An 18,627-nucleotide genomic window follows, 5' to 3' on the forward strand; every position below is an offset into this window, starting at 1 on the left:
TGTGGGAATGCTCCAAACCCTGCTGGACAGGGCCCTGAGCAACCTGCTGTAGGTGACCATGCCCCGAGCAAAGGCTTGGTCTAGATCAACTCCAGAGGTAAGTTCCAGCCTCAGGGATTCTGTGATTTAGTCTCTCTGCCCATTTTTCTTTCATTTCACACCCCGAATTACCAAATTAGTTAAAGTAATTCCTGTCAGTGCAATTCCACAGATATGAGGACACATGCTGAAGGAATATGCCACTGACAATGGGATATACACCACAGCCCTTTCAGATGACTGTTGTACTACAGGGTAACAACTAAACATTGCGATAAACTGATTTGCAAATTAAGTGAGAGAACAACACACTATTGCTCCAAACCTGTTACACATGGGTGGGGTGTCTGGCTGCAGGATAGGACCTGGTCTCTGAAAGGTGCTGCTTGATGATAAGACAAGAATTGGCCCTGGTTCAGAAACCTCTGAATCCTTGTGAATGAACCCAAAACACTTCACAGACTTGCAGTGCTGGAGCTACATGAAGGAATTCCATTTCCCCTGAATTCTGGAGCATGGTCATGGGTTAAGACAGACATTTAAGACATGATCAAAACTTGATGGGCTTTGGACTGGGTCTTTAACATTCCTGGGCAATCAGATTTGATTCCCATTAAAAAAAAAGAGCAAGAGCTCGCTTACCTGCATTCTCAACAGCTTGTTGCACTGCCTGTTCAAAATTTAAGTCTTTAGAACTAAAAAAGGCTTCAGCTCCCTCTTCCTCAGTCACAAAAGTAAATCGTTTTCCCAGAGCGAATACTGTGAATACAGGCCCGTGCTGGAACAGAGAGAGACTTTGTGTTACTTTTACTTTATTGCTAACGTGTTTTAAGGGAGCCCCGGCAGGGGGCAGGCCTGTGGGGAGGTCAGGGGAGAGGAGCTGCTCCTTTCGGCTCTCTGCACGCCTTGGCTCAACAGCACATGAAGATGAAGATGCATCAGAACAAAATCTGCAGACTCACAGATTGGTGACATTACAGGTGCCTGCCTGACCTCTTGAGGAGCAGAAGAGATTCCTTCCCTGAGAGCAGTATGGCACGTTTGAGTTATTCTACTGTTCAAATAGTATGGCCTACCTGGATTTAAAGAACCAAGTGATAGATATCTACAGCATCCTTTGGCTGCCACAGCAAAGTACCCACATCACAAACTCCATAATCCTATCTATTTCAGTTCATGATTTCCTAACAAAACTCCCCACTCCTGCATCTTTTAACTTTTTTTTCCTTTCCTAGTTTAAAGGGTCTGCTAATACCAGTGGTATCTTTCTTGTACAGGTGCTTAAGGATTAATCAAAATGGTTAACAAACTCTTAGATTAGTTGGAGTTTGTTAAGCTTTATATTCAGGGAAGGTTTTTGACAGCATAAAACGGTCTTTTATTCTCTCTTAAACTTCTTCCCTTAATCTAGTATCTTAGAGTCCTCTCAGAACTTTCAGCAATACACATTTACTTCTGAATTCTTCCATTATGAAAAAGATCACTGATACTTGTAGATACTTCAAACTAGCAAACAAGTCTGCACAATCTACGGGCTGTCAGATTCAGGCATACAAATCAAAATTAGGAAATGAAGCATCTTTTCTGTCTTTTCCTCAGTGAAGGTGATTTCTGCTCAGAGGCAAAAGCCTTGGATGGAAATCAAAAGCCCAGCACTGATGTTTGTCTGCACAGCAGTCTTTTGGCAAAGTTATTGCACAAATTGAGTGTTTTGGGGCTTTCATGGTCTCTAGCCACATCAAGGAACTCGATTTTCTCTTGCAGGTTATAATGCTGACAAGAGTGTTAAAAAGTTTTCAGTTTATCTGTTTGGAGTGCTGAAAAGCTTTGAATCCACTTTGCCCACATGGCTAATGTCATTGACTTCAACCATGTCTTTTGTTGTTTGGGTCTGTATTCGAAAGCCTGCTCCATCAAAAGCTCTTTGAAGCCAAGAAAAAGATTCTTCCTGACATCATTTGAATTTTGATTGTGTCCTTCAACTGTAAATTATTAAAGAAAGAAAGAATGTTTAAACTCTCTGGGTGATAATAAATAAAATATTGTTTTAATAACAGCTAGTTTGCTAAGCGTTTTTTTTGTTTTCATGGATAACAGCATCAGGCTTGGTAAAAGTCAAGGAGTTTGCACTGTGTTTGTTTCTTTCTGAATTTGATATTTTTATAGCTTTAAAATGTACAGTAAAATGTATTTAAATGAATTTTCAAATAAAATAAAATTTGAATTAGTAACTACCTCCAAACAAACTTAATTACTTAATTACGGTCACACTCTATTAAAGACTGGGACACATTTCTGTATTTTAGGTGAGGAAGATGCCCAAGCTCCCATCGCAGTTGATGGAGATATCGTCTACATGGTGGGGGGAGCCTAAAGCCTGATTCGGCTCACCAGCTACAGCACACCTCTTATGATGAAGTGAGCTGGACTGTCCTTAGGCTCCACTGGACAGGATGAGGTATGTGTCCACTGCCCCTTGGTAAAGCTAGACACCAAGCTCACCTGTAAACACCTACACAAACAACCTGGTGTTAAATCCCATCCAGTCTACTGCCATTTATTTTAAATAGTTAAAATTAAACCTGTAGTAAACACAATTAAAATTGGAAAGCTCCATACAGGACCTCCTGTACAAGTCAGCTTAGAACAAGTCAGCTTAGTTGAACAGCACAGTGATGGAGGATATTCAAAGTGACGTCTTTCAGAGAGCAGAATTCTGTGTCATGCAGGAAAACACAAATAACTATAATATGTGATAACTTAAATGTACAATTAAAATACATCAGACTGAAAAAAGTTTGAGGATTGAGCTGCTAATGGCAACGTCCCCCCAAGACTAAACACTGCTCTGAACATATTGGGTGCAAGGAGTCTCCCAGCGTGGTGCAGAGTCTGATAAATGCTCAAGGTGTAAAGAAACCATGGGAGGGAGAAACATCAGTTCGCAATTGCATTGGATTGAGACAAGTTTCACCCTGGAACCTTTCTTTGGGGGTGATGGACTGAGACTATTTTCAAAGGAAGTATTAAATATAATGTATTAAATCTAACAGGCTTGCAATCACTTAACCAAGTGCCAGGTCAATCAGTAATAAATATTAAATTTTCTAGAAGGATTGACATATGCAGTTGCAGAACTACCTACCTGATCTGTTAAATCACCCCCAGTGCCAGCAGAACGACAGGCAAACATGACACCTTACTAAAATGCTCCTGAGGGAGGAGCTGGGAAGCTTCACAGAATCATTCCAGCACTGCTCCAATTTTTATAAGCATTAGTGAAGACCAGAATAGGTAGTGGATGTACTGGAGGAGAGCCCAGTGCTCTCTATAAAGAGATAAAGACAAGTGGCCTTAAACATTTTACTAAACAGCTTACAAGGAGGAATGAAAAGTTTGATGATAGTCTGGAGATATTTGGGAGTTTAGAGCAAACTGTGAAGATAAACATCACGGAAGTACCAGAAGAATCACATTCTGACATGACTCCAAGATCTATTATGCAAGTGATAATGAGAGCTTTCATCTTCCTAGGAAAGGAGTGGAGAAAGGGCAGCAAGCATCTAAACCTTGTGCCCACACCTTTAATTTAACAGGTGTCTCCGCCCATTCCGTCTTGGACGGGATATATTGAGATAGAAAATGTGAAGGGATGCACAGGAGGATGAACAACAGTATGGAAACTTCAAGAAAAGAGTAATGATTCCAAGTTTCTCACATTGCAAAATCAGGTGGGTACCGATTAGAAGGTAGCTGGTTTAAAGCTAGGCAAAATACTTTCTTCATGAGGTGCCTTGGTAAATTACAGCTTCAGGGCCATGGGATGCTATGGAAGCCAAAATGCACAGGGTAACAAAAGGGGTTAGGCTAGTGTAGTTAGATCACTTGGATGCAAATCCCAGCCTATCAAGTCCCTAAACTCTTGACAGCCAGAAATTTGGAGGGAAAAGCAGAAGGCGGTATACGCTCATCTGGGTGTGCATCTACCAAGAGCGACTGCTCGAGCCAGATACCTGAATAAACAGACTTGTCATCTGTCCTGCTGTAATTATCCTCATTTTCTCATGTAAGAGCATCAGCTGCTGGAGCAAGCTGCCCAGCAGCTCTGGATTTGCCACTGTTGCATTACGGGTGGGTTCTGATGGAGCAGGGGTACTGCCTGCCACCACTGCGCTCCCACCTACTTGCTCTGGGTGAAACAGGGCTTGAGGAGGAGACCTGCTGCTACACAGAGGCAGAGAAAGCAAGATGAAAATCCTGTTCGCATTTAGGGTCTCTGAGGCACTCCTATAGAACAGGGAACACCGCACCAAACAGCGTTTGAAATTGAAGCCGGGTGGCTTCAGGAGGAAGAGGTGGTATCTTTTAATAGACCAGAGATGAAATATTTTATTAGAGCAGGGAATTTTGCTTTTGTTAGAGCCACTCGTGACACACGGAGGAAAAAGTGACAATTCTCCCAGCCCACATACTCTTCTATAGGAGGAAAACGGAGGCAGCAATCTTCAAGCAAAGTGCGGACTGGCAGCAAAGGAAATCTGGTGTGCTGCCCCAGCACCTGAGGGAAGAAGCAGTGAAGGAGAGGCAAAAAATAAGACAGCAGTGAGACTGTTTAACCCTTCAGGACAGAAAAAGAAATGAATGCCATTGTGGCAGGCTGAAGGACTAATCTATGAGAGTAAGCTTCTAAGTGTGAAAGTCTCCTTTGACAGTACCAATCCTACGCAGCTGGGGAGCTTTCACACTGCCTGGAGCCCGTTTCTGAACAGACTTGTTCGTGTTCAGCTTGCTCGTGCTAAGGACACTTAACCCTTTTCTGGCAGCATTATGGAGCTTGAAACTATTGCAGATGTATTTTGCAACCCTTGCAATGCCTGGTAACAACCCCTTTGGCAGGCAGCACCTGTTTTATTTGGCTGCACTGTGCGGCAGTGCTTAGTCCTTTAAAAAGGAGCAGGCAGGAAAAGGCTTGTCTGTCCTGGCCTCAGTACAGAGAGGGAGGCAGGTCACCATGTGGGAGGATGTTGAGGTGCTGGACTAAGGAAACAGTTGAAAGAAAGGCGCTAAGAAGCAGGAGACTATAAGAAAACAAAAACAAAAGCCTTTTCTTTCTGCTTTATCTCTTTCTGCTTTTTCTCTTTCTGCCTTCTCTCAAGCTTCCCTTCATTAAAATTGTTTCTTGGTCTAGTTTCTGTCTTTACAAATGCTGACCCTTGGGTTTCTGAAGTCCTTCAGGTGTTGCACAGCAGGAGCTGCCACAGCACCAAGTGTGGCCTACAGGAACACAGGGAGATCAACACCAAACTCAGAGGAGCCAGGGCTGCCAAGTGTGTGTTTGTACTTCAGTGTGTTCTTTAATGTGCAGAAGTTTTGCTCATTCAAGATGTAAATGAACCTTCAAGCAGGACGTTTCTGTCTGGTTTGTTTTAAAAATTTAATCTGAGAGACTTTGTTAACAGCTTCCTAGGGAAAATAAAAAAAAAAAAAAGCAACTAAAGGAAGCTTATGTCATCATAAAATATCTGTCCCCAAAGGGGATTGCACTGGAAATGACAGTTTAATCTGGCTGCCACCAGGATATGTTTTCAATGGAACAAGGATCTGCTCTAATAGCCTCGTAACAGAAGAGCCAAAGAAGCATTATGACAGTTTTTCAAGCGAGGCTTGATCATTTTTTTAAAGTATTATATGACACGGTTCCTGAAATGTAGGAGAATGGACTTGAATGAGGTTTCAGTCTGAAATTTCTGCTCTTGGATGAATGAAAATTACTGATCATGCTATGCATAGATGAAAGATGTAAGAAGAACATATTAATACAACCCTACAGTGCACCCAGTGCGCTTTATTACAATATGCACAGCTCGTGATGCTCTTCTTACACCTCAGTCAGCTGATTATACTTGGACCTCAGTTTCCATTTAACACTCTGAGTTTTTAACACCCACAACTGCAAAGAAGTATTTATAAATATGAAATATAATAGTTAAAAAAAAGAAAGCAGATTTTAAACATCCAATGTTCATTAATGCTTTTGTCAAATTTCAGGATTTTAGAGCTGTTTCATTTTTAGATAGTGTTTGCAAGTAGTGGGCCGTGTGGTCCTTCAGTACTGAACACCTGGGGCTGAAAATATTGCATCAGGAGCAGGTGACAACATCACCGCATGAAAACAGGAACATGGATTTTATGTCACTTAATATTAGCTGTCCAGAATTTAGGTATCTAATCTAAATGAATTGTTTAGGCTCTTGCTGTATAGACAGACAGAGAGAAAGACACATTCTCCATGGGTAAATCTTCACAACCATCTTTGGTACATTTGTTAGGAGGACAAAGTTGCCTGCCAGGAATGCCTGTGCCTCTCCTCAGTGCTGTGCGATGCTAGCTGATGCTTAAAAATGTCCCCTAAGTTAAGGTACAAAAATAATTAGGCTCCTGGTCCCAGCATCTGCCACAGGGCTGCCTGAATTATCTGAAACCACGATTAACACGTAGCCAGACTGCACAAGCAAAACAGCAGCGGAGCTGAGCCTGAGCAGGGCGATTCCAGCACAGAGCTCGGACCGTGGCTGAGCAGGCTTCCTGACACAAAGCCCAGCCCTCACCAGCTCAGTGCTCCCGACCTTACAACGCGTGACAGGAAAGGGCTGATCGCTTTTGCCAGGTTGAAACTTCAAGCACAAGTTTTTCCTCGCCTTCCCCCCTGCAGGAAGCGCACACACCCAGAGGCAGGCACGCCGCCGCAGCCCTTACCTTGCTTCTGGCTTGCTCTATAAACTCCAGGGGAGCTTTCCCAAACTGGAACGTGGCTCCAACCCACGGGATCCAGCTCCCGATGCAAGGAGGGCAGCTCGGGTTTCTCGGCTGAAACAAAAACCACTTGACAATAACAACAAGTCCCAGGAGCGCTGCCAAGAGCACAGCCAGAGCCATTTTGCCTCTCACTGCCTGCTGCAGCGGCTGCTCCGCCTGCCGCAGCACCCTGCAGGGCCAGGATTGTCCCTGCCGCTCAATAAGGGCTCTTGTATCAACCTGGCCGGCTGGCTGCCACCACGGAGACACAGGGACAAAGCAGGGAGCAGCCTGGGGAACAAGCCCCAGCTGTGAAAAAGGCAGAGCAAGTTGTCCACCGCTCCGGGATGAGGACCAGCTCTGCTGTTTGCAAAACTTTGACGCTGCTGTGCCAAATCCCTGCACTTTGCACCGGGGAGATGTGCTGGGGGGTTGCTGCAGTGCTGCCTGGGCAGCCAAGGACGCTGCCAGGGACACCGTGGCAAAGCAGCAGGTCACTTTTCTCCATTAAAAAAATATTTTTAGCAATAAGAGTATTGCAAAACAGAGGCTGGGACTTGCGGACATTTAGCCTTCAACACGGCAGATGACAAGGAATATCTGCAGACATCTCCTTAAGCGATGAGCCTCAGGAAAGGTCCCTCTCACCCAGCCAAGCTCACGTCTTTAGGGGCTTCGTTAAGTCAGCACCCAGAGCCTTTATCTGCTCCTCAGGCACTGGGCACACTATTAAGTATCACATATATTACTATCAGACATATCATTATTATAAATTGTGTTATCTGAAGCATGGGCCAGCTAGCAGAAGGAAACGAGACACTCCATGATCTCCCACATCCATTTATCCCAGCCATCCCAGGCATCTTTTAAAGCCTTCTGTGCTGGGGTGACTGGCTCGGTAGAGGGGACAGCAGTGGATGCTGTCTCCCTTGATTTTAGCAAGGCTTCTGACACCATCTCCTACCCCAAATTGATCAAGTACATACCAGGTAAGTGGACAGCAAGCATGGTGCACCCCAGGGGTGGATGCTGGAACCGCCATGGTGTAATGTCTTCATCAGTGACCTGTGTGGTGGGACAGAGAACACACTCAGCAAGTCTGTAGATGGCACAAAACCAGGAGCAGTGGCTGACAGCCCGGGGGTATGTCACCCAGGACATCATCAGGGTGGAGAAATGGGCTGACGAGAACCTCATCAAGTTCAGCAGAGGGCAACATGAAGTCAGCGCACAAGGGCAACGTGAATCAGGCTGGAGATGTAAGCCTCGTAATCAGGGAATTGCAGAATGGTTCAGGTTGGAAGGGAGGCTCCAGAACCTCTGGAGGTCATCTGGGCCAACCCCCAGCTCAAGCAGGGCCACCTCATGTATACTGGCCTAATACTGGAGGATATTTTCACTACATGCACAACCCAAGCAGTGAGTGTGAACTGATCTCTATGCACAGGCGAGACAAGCCCCGAACACATTGTGAGGACGTTAGTTAAAGGCCTTTGTGTTTGTTTCCATTTTTGTTTAGCTTAGCTTCTGCTTCCTGGGAAAGATCTGGTGAAGGAAAAGAGATGCTACTGACAGCATTATCGCGAGGAGGACACAGCCAGTATGGTGGCATGATTGTCACTAACAAGCTGCCTCAGACTAGGTCTTAGGCCTGATTAAGATAATGTTTCATGTTTGTTTTCCAATGGAAAATGTCACAATCCCCACTGCTGAAGGCAGGCTGGAGGAGTGGGGCAGTCTGGCTGCCTTGTGCAGCAGCACCCAGCCCTCCCTGGCCCTGCTGCTGTGCCTCCATCGTAGCTAAAGTCCATGCTCCCTTCCCCTGCATGCAGCCTGAACTGACTTTGGACAGAAATCAGAAACTGCTGTGTCACTAAAAGCCAAATTAAATAAATGCTAAGGGTTTTCTTTCCTAGAGCTGTTTCCCTCAGGATTTGGGGATAAATAAAACCCAGATGTCGAGAGCTGCTGCAGCAAACGCTCATCTCCAGCTCAGACTCATTTGTGTTCCTCAGTGCTGTCCCCACATCAGCCTGGCTGAAAAACCAGAGAACTTCCCCAGACGAAAAATTACCATGGAGTGATGTTCCCTCCATAGGATGCTAGGTTACAGGGTTTACTTTAAGGAGGGCTCTAGTTGGCTTCCAGTCCCTAAAGCATGGTTACAGAAAGGACAGAGAGAGACAGTTTCCAGAGGTGCACATCTGAAAGGACAAGAAGCCATGGTTATTAGTTGGAACCAGGCACGTTTGTGTTAAATGGCAATCAACCTTCCTCCCATTTTCATCAGCAGCCAGGGGGTTTTGTCGGTGCTTTGTCCCATCACAGCACAGATTCTAACGAATTCTAACCCAACGAGGGATCCAATTTAATACTGATTATGGGTGACCCACAACATAAATTCATCTCACTTGCCCTGGATATTTTACCTGCAATGCTCCCTTCATTTGTCTCAATTATTGTGACCTGGAATGCATACCGAAATGTTAGTTAGGGCTGGGGGGTGGTTCTCGGATGATTTCTGTGTCCTAAAAACCCTCAAATCCTTAGCGTGAGGATTAGTGATTAATGGCTAATGATTAACTCAGAGATTCAGCTGAGCTTTAATGGCAAATGAAGAGCTTCTCTTGAGCAGCCCGTGCCTTATTTATTTATTCATTTTCAGGATGAGAACAAAATGTGCCTACATTAACCTAAAAGAAATTAAGAATCGCACATAATCACTGGGGTTTCAGTGTTCATCCAGGAAAAGCTTGAAACCTCTGACATGCAGGGGTTTGGCAGAGACCAGCTCCTGCCCTCCCAGGTTTGTGTGCCCCTTGCTCAAATTGCACAGCTCCATGCCGAGCCCCCACAATTTCCCCAGGGAACTGCTAACAGTGCTAGGGAGCCCGTTCTTCAGCTCAGCATGTATGTAGCTGCTGCTAATTTTGCTTTCATTACACCAGATCTGGATCAATTAAATCTGTCTGAAAGCAGGCAGCGACGGTGCCTAGGCAGCCATTTGGCACCAGGATGCTCTTTCGGGACGCTGTCGGTGACAAAGATGGTGCAAACTGAAACACCCCACAAAGCAAACAGCCCCGCAGCTGCTCTCATCATCTTGACGCCTTGTTAATGATTTTTTTTTTTTTAACATGAAGACAAGTGTCAAAATTGTGCGCTCCCAGCCTGCTGGCAGGGGGCAGTGCTGCTGCCAGACTACATTTCCCAGGAGCCTGCTGTCTCCCGTGTCACTCACCGAGGACCTTGCAGCTCTCTACAGGAATTCGGGCTGCTGCGTTTGGGAGCGCTGGCACTGTAGAAACATGACCTTCAGAAATTTGCCTCCTAACCAACCCCGAGTACAGCTGAGCTAGCGTGGCCAGGGCTGCTCCTCTTTCAGAGCCGTGCACGGTGGCTGCTTAGCCTTGCCGCATGTCACCTGCTACATGGTACCTGCAGAAGACGAGAAGAGCTTACCTCTTCCAGAGAGATGGCCCCGGGCCAGCAAATTCGCTCTGTCAGCCTGTGCAGCCACTGTGGCAGAACTAGGTACAAATCACCGTGGTTTGGCTGGAGGGAAGGGGATCAAAAATTGGTTTTGGGGGGCAGGGAGATCTTCAGTCCCCGGATTCCTCGCTGCTCGGCATTTGGTTCTGGCATTTCTGCTCCAGCAAATCTGCTGCTTCCACTCTGCTCGCTCTCCCTTTTCCATGATTTAAGCTTTGCAAGTGCTTTGTGCCACATGAGCTAGCTGTAGGATCTTTCGCATGGAAATCTTCGCCTCTGAGACCGAAGGGCAGCAGTCAATTAGCACAGCACAGTTGGGACTAACCTAACCTTTGCACTTGCTTGTTTTCTGGAGCAACACTAGAGGCAGTCTTTTGCCTAAGGGTAGCATCAAGGTGCTGGCTTCTGCAGGAATTTGCTTTTTCTAGTTAATGTAGGTTAATCAAAGAAAAATCAAATCTCATGTTCTGGCTACGGTAGAGATGTCTGTAAAAACGGATGGTAGCAACCTGCTTGGTGAAATGCAGGAAACCTGGCATCTGCATGGCATTGCTCTGTCCTCAGTAACTTACTTGTAATATTTCTCAGCCTATGGTATATGACTGCTACAGACTCTTACATGCAAGCCTGTTGCAGTGTGCTAACCATTTGTGATGTCTGTCTTTGCTGGTCTTGTGAGCGCTGTGTTACCGTGCCCCATCACCTGGAGAGCCACCGCTGGCCTGCATGCAGAGGGACACCTTTACGCCAGCTGTATAATGACTGCTGAGGATTTTGAAATTAGGGGCAGCAAAAAAGCACCCCCATTGTGCCAAAATGGAGGTGGGCCACCTTCCCTGGCCGTTCCTTAATCCTGTGAAGGAATTAACAGCTGAAACTTGCTCTTTGTGTCTGCACCAGCAAAGCAGCACTGGCGTGGTTTAGGGTGGCTTGTAGGATAGCTGCTCACCTGCATGGATATCTGCGTTACACCATGGCCAGCGTGGGGCTGTCTCTGGTGCTGGGTCATGTTCTGCCACCATGCTGGGCAGAGCTGGAGAGGCCAGACACCCAGTAAGAGATCCAACTGATCTTCGTTCAGGAGGAGTAACTGGAACAGAGCTTTTACCCCAGAGTCTCTTGGGAAGTATGTGTATGGCATGACGGCTTGAAAAAGAAGTAAAGGGAGAAGACTTGGGGCTTGATGCATGCTTGTGTCTCATGCCCAAAGCCACTTTGAACAGATCTGGATGTGAATCACCTCCTGCTCCCCACAAGTACTCCCGCCCTGCTACTGGTCGCTGCACTTTGCTCACACCTTGCTGCCTGCCTTGGGATTCGGGTGTAGATTTCACCAGCATGGTGGGTCCCGCCATAGCCGGACCCAAACTCACGTTTGTCCTCTGCTCCTTCTCTTCAGTGACGTTCCCTCTGGACCTCACGAAAACTCGCCTGCAGGTCCAAGGTGAAGCTGCTGCGCGGGGCAGCAGAGCTGCTGCCGGCCAGGCTGTCCCGTACCGTGGCATGCTGCGGACGGCAGCTGGCGTGGTGCAGGAGGAAGGCTTACTGAAGCTCTGGCAAGGAGCCACGCCAGCCGTCTACCGGCACATAGGTGATTATCGGCAAGTTCGGGTCCTGCTTGCTGTGGCCAGCAGCCTCGGGCCACGAGCTTCCCCTACCATGTTGTACTTTAAAGGTAGCTGCGAGGACTTCTTCAGCCTGCTTTGCAATCCCACTTTGAAATAAATGAGGATCTGGCTCAGTCCCCTCTCTTCATGGCCTTGTTCTGGCCTGTAGGAAAACAAAATATAATTTCCCTGTCAACTTTGCAGGAAGGTCCTCTGTGCTAACACGCACTCCCAGTCCTCAGAACAATAAATGTATTTTATCTGAGGGAAGTGGGGATGGACTGGGAAAAAATATAAGGTTGCAAACACTAGGATGAAGAAACACGTTAACGGTCTGGCCAGAAGTAACAGCTTGCTGTGTTTTACTTGCCGAGCCAGTGACATCAACAAACCTCAAAAGCACTCGTGGGAGATTCTGTGCTTGGCAGCCAGCTGAGAGGGGAGCAGTGCAGTAGGGTCTGCTCGATGTGCTGGGATGAGCCACGCTGCCTCTTGGTACATTTATGGCTCAGCCAAAAAGATGTGAAAAAATTCCTGGCTATAGCATTTGTACCAGCCAACTGCCTTCCTTTACCCATTTTCACCATGAACATGAGCAGTGACCAAGTGGCCCAGGCAAGCTTCACAATGTTTTACAACAAATCCCTTCAGCTTTCCCTCACCCGGTGACCTCCAGGAATGGCAGACCTCAGACTTACCTCCTGCTGTTGTTTTCCACAGTGTATTCTGGTGTTCGGATGGTTGCATATGAACATCTGCGTGACTCCGTGCTCGGAAGGGCTGAGGATGAAAGCTTTCCTTTCTGGTAATGTTGCACGTGTGCTTGTGCCTATTTGGGTATTGTCCTTTACTGCATGTGGCCCTAGAAAGCTGTCTTCTCTTTACGGCTTGCCCACCTAAAGAGGGTAAAGATAAATAAAGTAATTAAGCACCTGTATGGACTGCCTGGTGCTATGGGAAAGGGTTTTATGTATTGGCAAGCAGTTCCAAGTTTCAGATTGACATTCAGTTGTTATAATATATACAGGAACCTCTCTTGTATCTTGCCATCCTGCCTTTAAACCTTAAGTGAGGAGCATAATGAAACCTGGAGAGGAAGCAGAGCATCTTGGTGGCAGATTCTCCATTTTTTGTATTAACTGGGAATTAACCAAACTATTCCTGACTACATTAACTACCTGCATTTGCCACAATTATCATTTTAACTTTGGCTGCCAGGATAAGAAAGAGCCACTCACATTTGTCTCACTTGGGCCATGCTGCCGAACTCTTTAGCACTGTGATTTGTGAAGCTCCTCAGTGTATTTTGCAGTGTGTTTGATTTCCCTGTGCGGCAGGAAAGCTGTTGTTGGAGGCATGTCTGCGGGTGCCATTGGACAGTTTTTTGCCAGCCCAACTGATCTGGTGAAGGTGCAGATGCAGATGGAAGGGAAAAGGAAGCTGGAAGGAAAGCCATTACGGTCAGTTCTTCTCCAGGGTAGCATTTATCCGCCTGCGTTACTCTTTGGTAAAGTTGTTAGGTTTCTTACACATTTAGTATTGCAACACAGCTGTGGAATCAGGGGGTCACCTATCATTAGCGACCAGATTTGTGCATACCAGGGAAACTCATGTTTGCTAAGATGTCGTGGTAGGAAACTCAAAGATTAAAGGGATTCAGAGGTCAGATCCTCGCAGGTATAAACTGCCACTCCTAAGTGAGGACCTGGCTCAGCAAAGCTCTGGAATATGCAAAGATGTCTCTGTAGCTGGGTTCTCTCTCCATTAAACTTTGATTTTAGATTTCGAGGAGTGCACCATGCATTTATGAAGATCCTGTCCGAAGGAGGAATTCGGGGACTTTGGGCTGGATGGGTGCCAAATGTCCAGAGAGCTGCTTTGGTAAACATGGGAGGTAAATTGAATAACTTGGCCTGTGGTGCTTTAGATCTTAAGTCTTTGGGACTGAAAGGCACTGCCTGTGGCTTCCAATCATAAATGTTGGCTCTGTTCTTGCCATATCCTGCAGCACCACCTTGGCTATTTTTTTTAATTTTGCATGTTTTAATCTTCTTTGGGATGCTGGGTACTACTTCCTAGGGCAGTCGGCAAAGGATTACATTAGCAGCATGACCAAAAAATGTCTGTTGAGATATAAAATTGGAGGTGGCATAAACTGCACCTTGCTAAGCAGCAATAAAGGAATCACTGGACTGATCATCTGGATGGTCGCAGCAGGAGTTACATGTATTAAATGAGGGCTATATAGTAAATGTCATCATGAATTATTCTACAGAACTTTCCATTTGGGATCCATGCTGCCATTTGTAGGGCAGAACAGCGAAGAAGGCAGTGGGAGGGAGCAGGTACTCACATGTCTAACGAAGGGAGCTACGTGCCACAACTCGCATCAGAAACCGGGGGCAGAGTGCTAGCTGTGCCAACGGGAGGGGCTGCACTGCAAATTTTGGTCTTGCCACATCTCCATCCTTTGTCAGTAACAAACAGCACAAACACCATTTGCTTCTGATGCTGGTTTTTTCCTCATTATTCTCATTACAGATCTGACCACTTACGACTCAGTGAAACACTTCTTGCTTCTGAACACACCACTCACAGACAACAGTCTCACTCACAGCATTGCCAGGTGCCGTGCTCCTTTTTTACCTCTTTTCCACTGTGGGGCATTCCCTGCCTGGCTGACTGGACCAGCATGCCCTCTGTGTGCTAGCAGAACCCCCAAGTCTTTGGCTGTGATATCGATGATAAAACTACCCTTATATTGGTAGTGGTTTGAGGTTTTTTTTGCCTGAGAGAATGTCACTGTGCAGGAATCACAAGACAAAGGATGCTAGGAAACTGCCCTCACCAGAAGGGCCTTAACAGTACATTAAAACACCTGTGAGAGCACACAAATAATTCACCTTTCTGAAATTGCTACTGTTTTATCTACTTTATTTTAACTTTAGCAAACAGTAACAAGTGATATAACCTCTGCAGAACAACCTCTTTTACTCCCTTGAATTATGAAGAGCTCCGCTTTACATAAGCAATAACATAAATCAACTATTATGGGTCCTTTATCCCTGCCTCAGGACTACACACAGAGGCGAGGGAAGCTGGCGCTGAGAGGACATTTGAGAAGAAGCAGTACTAGCAAGCCTTCTCCTAAACAGGTTTATGTTAATTTATGAGGTATTACTCATGGTTTTATGATACCTGCTTTCATGGGTCTTTAGTATTGGAAATTAACTTGTGGTAAATCATTGTGTTCTTTTTTTTGCTAAGTACCTGTTGTTATTGACAGTGGCTGTTCTGGCTTGGTGGCTGCTGTCCTGGGAACTCCTGCTGATGTGGTCAAAACCCGGATAATGAACCAGCCGAGAGACAAGCAGGGAAGGTACGGACACTTTGGGGACTTCTCGGTAGGACAGCAAGACCCTGGGTCTCTCTGATTTCACTGGGAGTTGGTCCAGGTGCTAAGTCCTGGTCTTCATCTTGTTTCCTTTTTAGTATTTCAGTTTTGCATGTCTCAGGGGTTTTGTTGGGATGATCACACAGCCATACCAAGTTCCTTCAGTGGAATTCAGAGCAATTAAGACTCCAGTGAGCTTACAAAAAATAATTGTACAAATTCGGCTGATACAGGTTATTTCTTATTTGGGAATGTCCTGGTTTCAGTTAGCACAGAATTAATTTTCTTCCTAGTAGCTGGTGGAATGCTGTGTTTTGGCTTAGGATGAGAAGAGTGCTGATAACACCCCGATGCTTTAATTGTTGCAGAGCAGTGCTTATACTAAGCCAAGGACATCTCAGCCTTTTGCTCTGTCCTGCCAACGGGCAGGCTGGGGGTGCAGTAAGAGCTGGGAGGGGACAGACCCAGGACAGGTGACCCAAAATAGCCAAAGAGGTATTCCATACCATCTGACGTCATGCTAAACAATATATAGGGGTGGCTAGCCGGGGGGGGGGGGCCGGACTGCTTGGGGTTAGGCTGGGCATCGGTCAGCGAGTGGTGAGCAATTGCATTGTGCATCACTTGTTTGTACATACTATTATTACTTTCCTATTATCACCATTGTATTATTATTGTTATTATTTTATTATTATTTTGTTATTATTATTTTCCTGTCTTATTAAACTGTCTTTATCTCAACTCACGGGCTTCACTTTCCATTTCTCTCCCCCGTCCCAGAGAGGGAGGGGGGAGGGTGAGCGAACGGCTGCGTGGTGTTTAGCTGCCGGCCGGGTTAAACCACGACAGGGAAGGGCTTTATTTATTTGTGAATTCTGTATTTGTAATCCCAACTGTTTGTTTTCTGCACATTGCTAGAGGTCTGCTGTATAAGTCTTCCACGGACTGCTTGATTCAAACGGTACAAGGTGAAGGGTTTATGTCTCTATACAAAGGCTTTATACCAACCTGGATGCGAATGGTAAATGCCTTTCACTGTCTTTAGCAAAAGTTGAACAACGTAGCATGAAAATGAAGGGAGTGTTTTGCTCTATCAACATTTCAGAGTTATTTGGGTGTCTCTATTTAACTGCAGTTAGCATAGCTGCTCATGGATGAAATGACTGCAGGCAGTGTCACTTCCTAGGCACAGAAGAGGCTTTTGCCTGACACCAGTGTATTGCTCTAAAAAAGCAGACAGCACAGCATGTCAGCTACAAGGGTGCAAGTTTCTTATTTTATGCAAGGAGAACCACGGAATTACCTGATTAAGGTTTTGGAACAAGAGAAGCCTTTAAAAAAAATTAAGAAGCATTCATCCTTAAGTAGCTCCCAAGCATGAAATATTTCAGGCTAAACATTTACAGGCTGGCAAGCTTGCAAAATTTTGTGGTGTCTTGTCAAGGACTGTGCAGCCCTAACCATACACAACATCAAAGTTTTTGTGTGACAGACATGAGATTAAGCTTGGGAATAGTATCTTTAAGAAGAGTCAAACACAGTTTAATGTACTGGGATTATTTTGTCAATTCTGTTTCAAGCTTCTAACTTCTGTGCTTGCTTTCACAGGCTCCTTGGTCACTGGTATTCTGGCTTACATATGAACAAATCAGAAGGATCTGCGGAGTTAGTTCTTTTTAAAATCATGAAACCACATCAATATCCACAAAACAAAGAACAGGAAAGCTGTATTTTCATTCCACAAGACATTCCTACCCCTCAAGGAACTAATTCATTTAGGAGACTGGAGTAGGATCGCATGTATAAATTGCTGCCCTAAATCCAGTCCTTCCTGGGTGGGATGAGCCATGACTTAAGAAACCTAGCTGCTTGGCAGACTGCTGTATGAAGGTGAAGTTATCGGCAAGAAAAAAAAAAAAAAGTCAGAGTAAGACCTCAACTGGCACCGGCATCAGCTTTCTGGAAGAGTGAACACAGGTTAAAAAAAAAAATCTAACAAATACAATATTGTTTGTTTTGCAATAGTGATGATTCCTATCATTAAGGACAAGAGCAGATTGAACAATGCAGCACTGAACACGGGGCTTACCAGCCTACAAAATCACTTGGGAATTTTTGTTATTATTACATTTGTACTCACATAGAAAAAGAACTACCTCTATAGTTTGATACCTCAGCAAACCAAGTACGGGGTGCTAGGTACTGAAACAGATTGAAACAGTTCACTTGACTTTCAATTCCCTTTGCACAAAAGGCAGAAGGGGCTGTGCTCCTCGTGCTTTTCAGAGTCTGTTTGACCTCTACACTCAACGGAGTAACATCCACAAGTGAAATTCAGTCCCTGAAATCGAAAAGCCTAGGAAAGCCTAGGAAATCAAAAGCCTAGTTCACTCTGTGCCACTTGAGGGGCTCACAATAGGCATGCTGTCCACAGGACAAGTTGAACTACTCGTCCTTTCACAGTGCCAGCGCTGACATGGCAGGTTGGGTCACTAAAGTACCACTTTTCCATGGAAATATTCACTCTGCCCTTTTTAAATCTAGGCAGAAATATAACATTTCCTTTAAAAAACAAACAAACAAAAAAAGAATATTTTAATATATATATATAAATATTTTTTTTTTTAATCTAAAGCTTTCCACGTTTTATAGGAAAGAAGCCTGCTTCTGTTTGTCACTAGGCTTTGTCTCTCAGGAGGCAAAAACACACTCTAGTAGAAATCATAACGTAGACAGAACAAAGCTGGCTTTGATTTAACAACACCAAACAATGAAATGACAGTACAAAACTTGTGCTCCAAGTAAATACTCAAGATTTCTTCCAGACTAGACTTTGCAACCAGTACCTCCCATGTGCCAATTTCTGATTAAAACCAATTTCAGTGTCTTCTTGGCTTCACTTGTCATTTTTGCTTAGGTTGTGGGTTTGTTGTGCCTGCATATGGTTGGGTGTGTGACTCTAAGGTGGGAAAATAATGCTGTGTAGACACTTATCTTACCACTATTAGGTGATCAGAAGTTTTTTTTTTGTTCAGAAATATTATTTTTTCAGTTGCCAGGCTGAGGAAATAATCTGAGTTCTTTCCTTTTTGCACATCATCACCAGCAACTATAACCCAGCAGGCAAGGCTGCTTCTTCAGTCACATCCAGAGCAGCCCTGCCTGCAGACCCATTACTCAGATAGACGATGTTGGATATGCAGAAGTGCCTGATCTATTGAGTTAAAAAAAGTCATTTTAGAAGTCTCTTAGTGAAGAGTTGTTTTTAACTCTTAAGAAAGCATTTTGAGCACTACACAC

At 45.1% G+C, this 18,627-nt stretch overlaps 2 protein-coding genes across 8 annotated transcripts in view; one reads left to right on the forward strand and one right to left on the reverse strand.

Moving 5' to 3' along the window:
* Positions 1 to 11,730, reverse strand: part of CYP39A1 (cytochrome P450 family 39 subfamily A member 1) — a 29,700-nt gene extending 17,970 nt beyond the window's left edge. Inside the window, exons 1-6 of one of the 7 annotated variants that reach the window (XM_072036530.1) lie at positions 10,297 to 11,730; positions 10,076 to 10,132; positions 8,909 to 9,038; positions 7,821 to 7,899; positions 6,796 to 6,906; positions 682 to 817 (exon numbers count right to left, since the gene is read on the reverse strand). In XM_072036530.1, the coding sequence (XP_071892631.1) occupies positions 682 to 817; positions 6,796 to 6,906; positions 7,821 to 7,892 (319 nt within the window). In that variant the 5' untranslated portion in view covers positions 7,893 to 7,899; positions 8,909 to 9,038; positions 10,076 to 10,132; positions 10,297 to 11,730. Of the gene's footprint in view, positions 1 to 681; positions 818 to 6,795; positions 7,227 to 7,820; positions 7,900 to 8,908; positions 9,039 to 10,075; positions 10,215 to 10,296 lie in introns of those variants that run through there. The other 6 variants (XM_072036531.1, XM_072036532.1, XM_072036533.1 and 3 more) reach the window with 6 other exon arrangements.
* Positions 10,232 to 18,214, forward strand: SLC25A27 (solute carrier family 25 member 27). Its single transcript, XM_027455343.3, has 9 exons — positions 10,232 to 10,368; positions 11,726 to 11,917; positions 12,654 to 12,738; positions 13,271 to 13,393; positions 13,715 to 13,827; positions 14,475 to 14,559; positions 15,220 to 15,312; positions 16,246 to 16,348; positions 16,936 to 18,214. Exons 1-9 carry the CDS (start codon positions 10,266 to 10,268, stop codon positions 17,005 to 17,007), a joined length of 969 nt encoding a protein of 322 aa, XP_027311144.3. The 5' UTR covers positions 10,232 to 10,265; the 3' UTR covers positions 17,008 to 18,214.
* Positions 18,215 to 18,627: the final 413 nt, after the last annotated feature.

Source organism: Anas platyrhynchos, chromosome 3 (genome assembly GCF_047663525.1).
Source record: "Anas platyrhynchos isolate ZD024472 breed Pekin duck chromosome 3, IASCAAS_PekinDuck_T2T, whole genome shotgun sequence".
Classification (NCBI taxonomy): domain Eukaryota; kingdom Metazoa; phylum Chordata; class Aves; order Anseriformes; family Anatidae; genus Anas; species Anas platyrhynchos.

Excerpts from the sequence above, each read along its gene's own strand:
- SLC25A27 (XM_027455343.3), top strand. The coding sequence starts at position 10,266 with ATGGTACCTGCAGAAGACGAGAAGAGCTTACCTCTTCCAGAGAGATGG. Across the intron at positions 11,918-12,653 it reads AGCCGTCTACCGGCACATAG|TGTATTCTGGTGTTCGGATG; the intron begins GTGATTATCGGC and ends TGTTTTCCACAG. Across the intron at positions 13,828-14,474 it reads TGCTTTGGTAAACATGGGAG|ATCTGACCACTTACGACTCA; the intron begins GTAAATTGAATA and ends TTCTCATTACAG.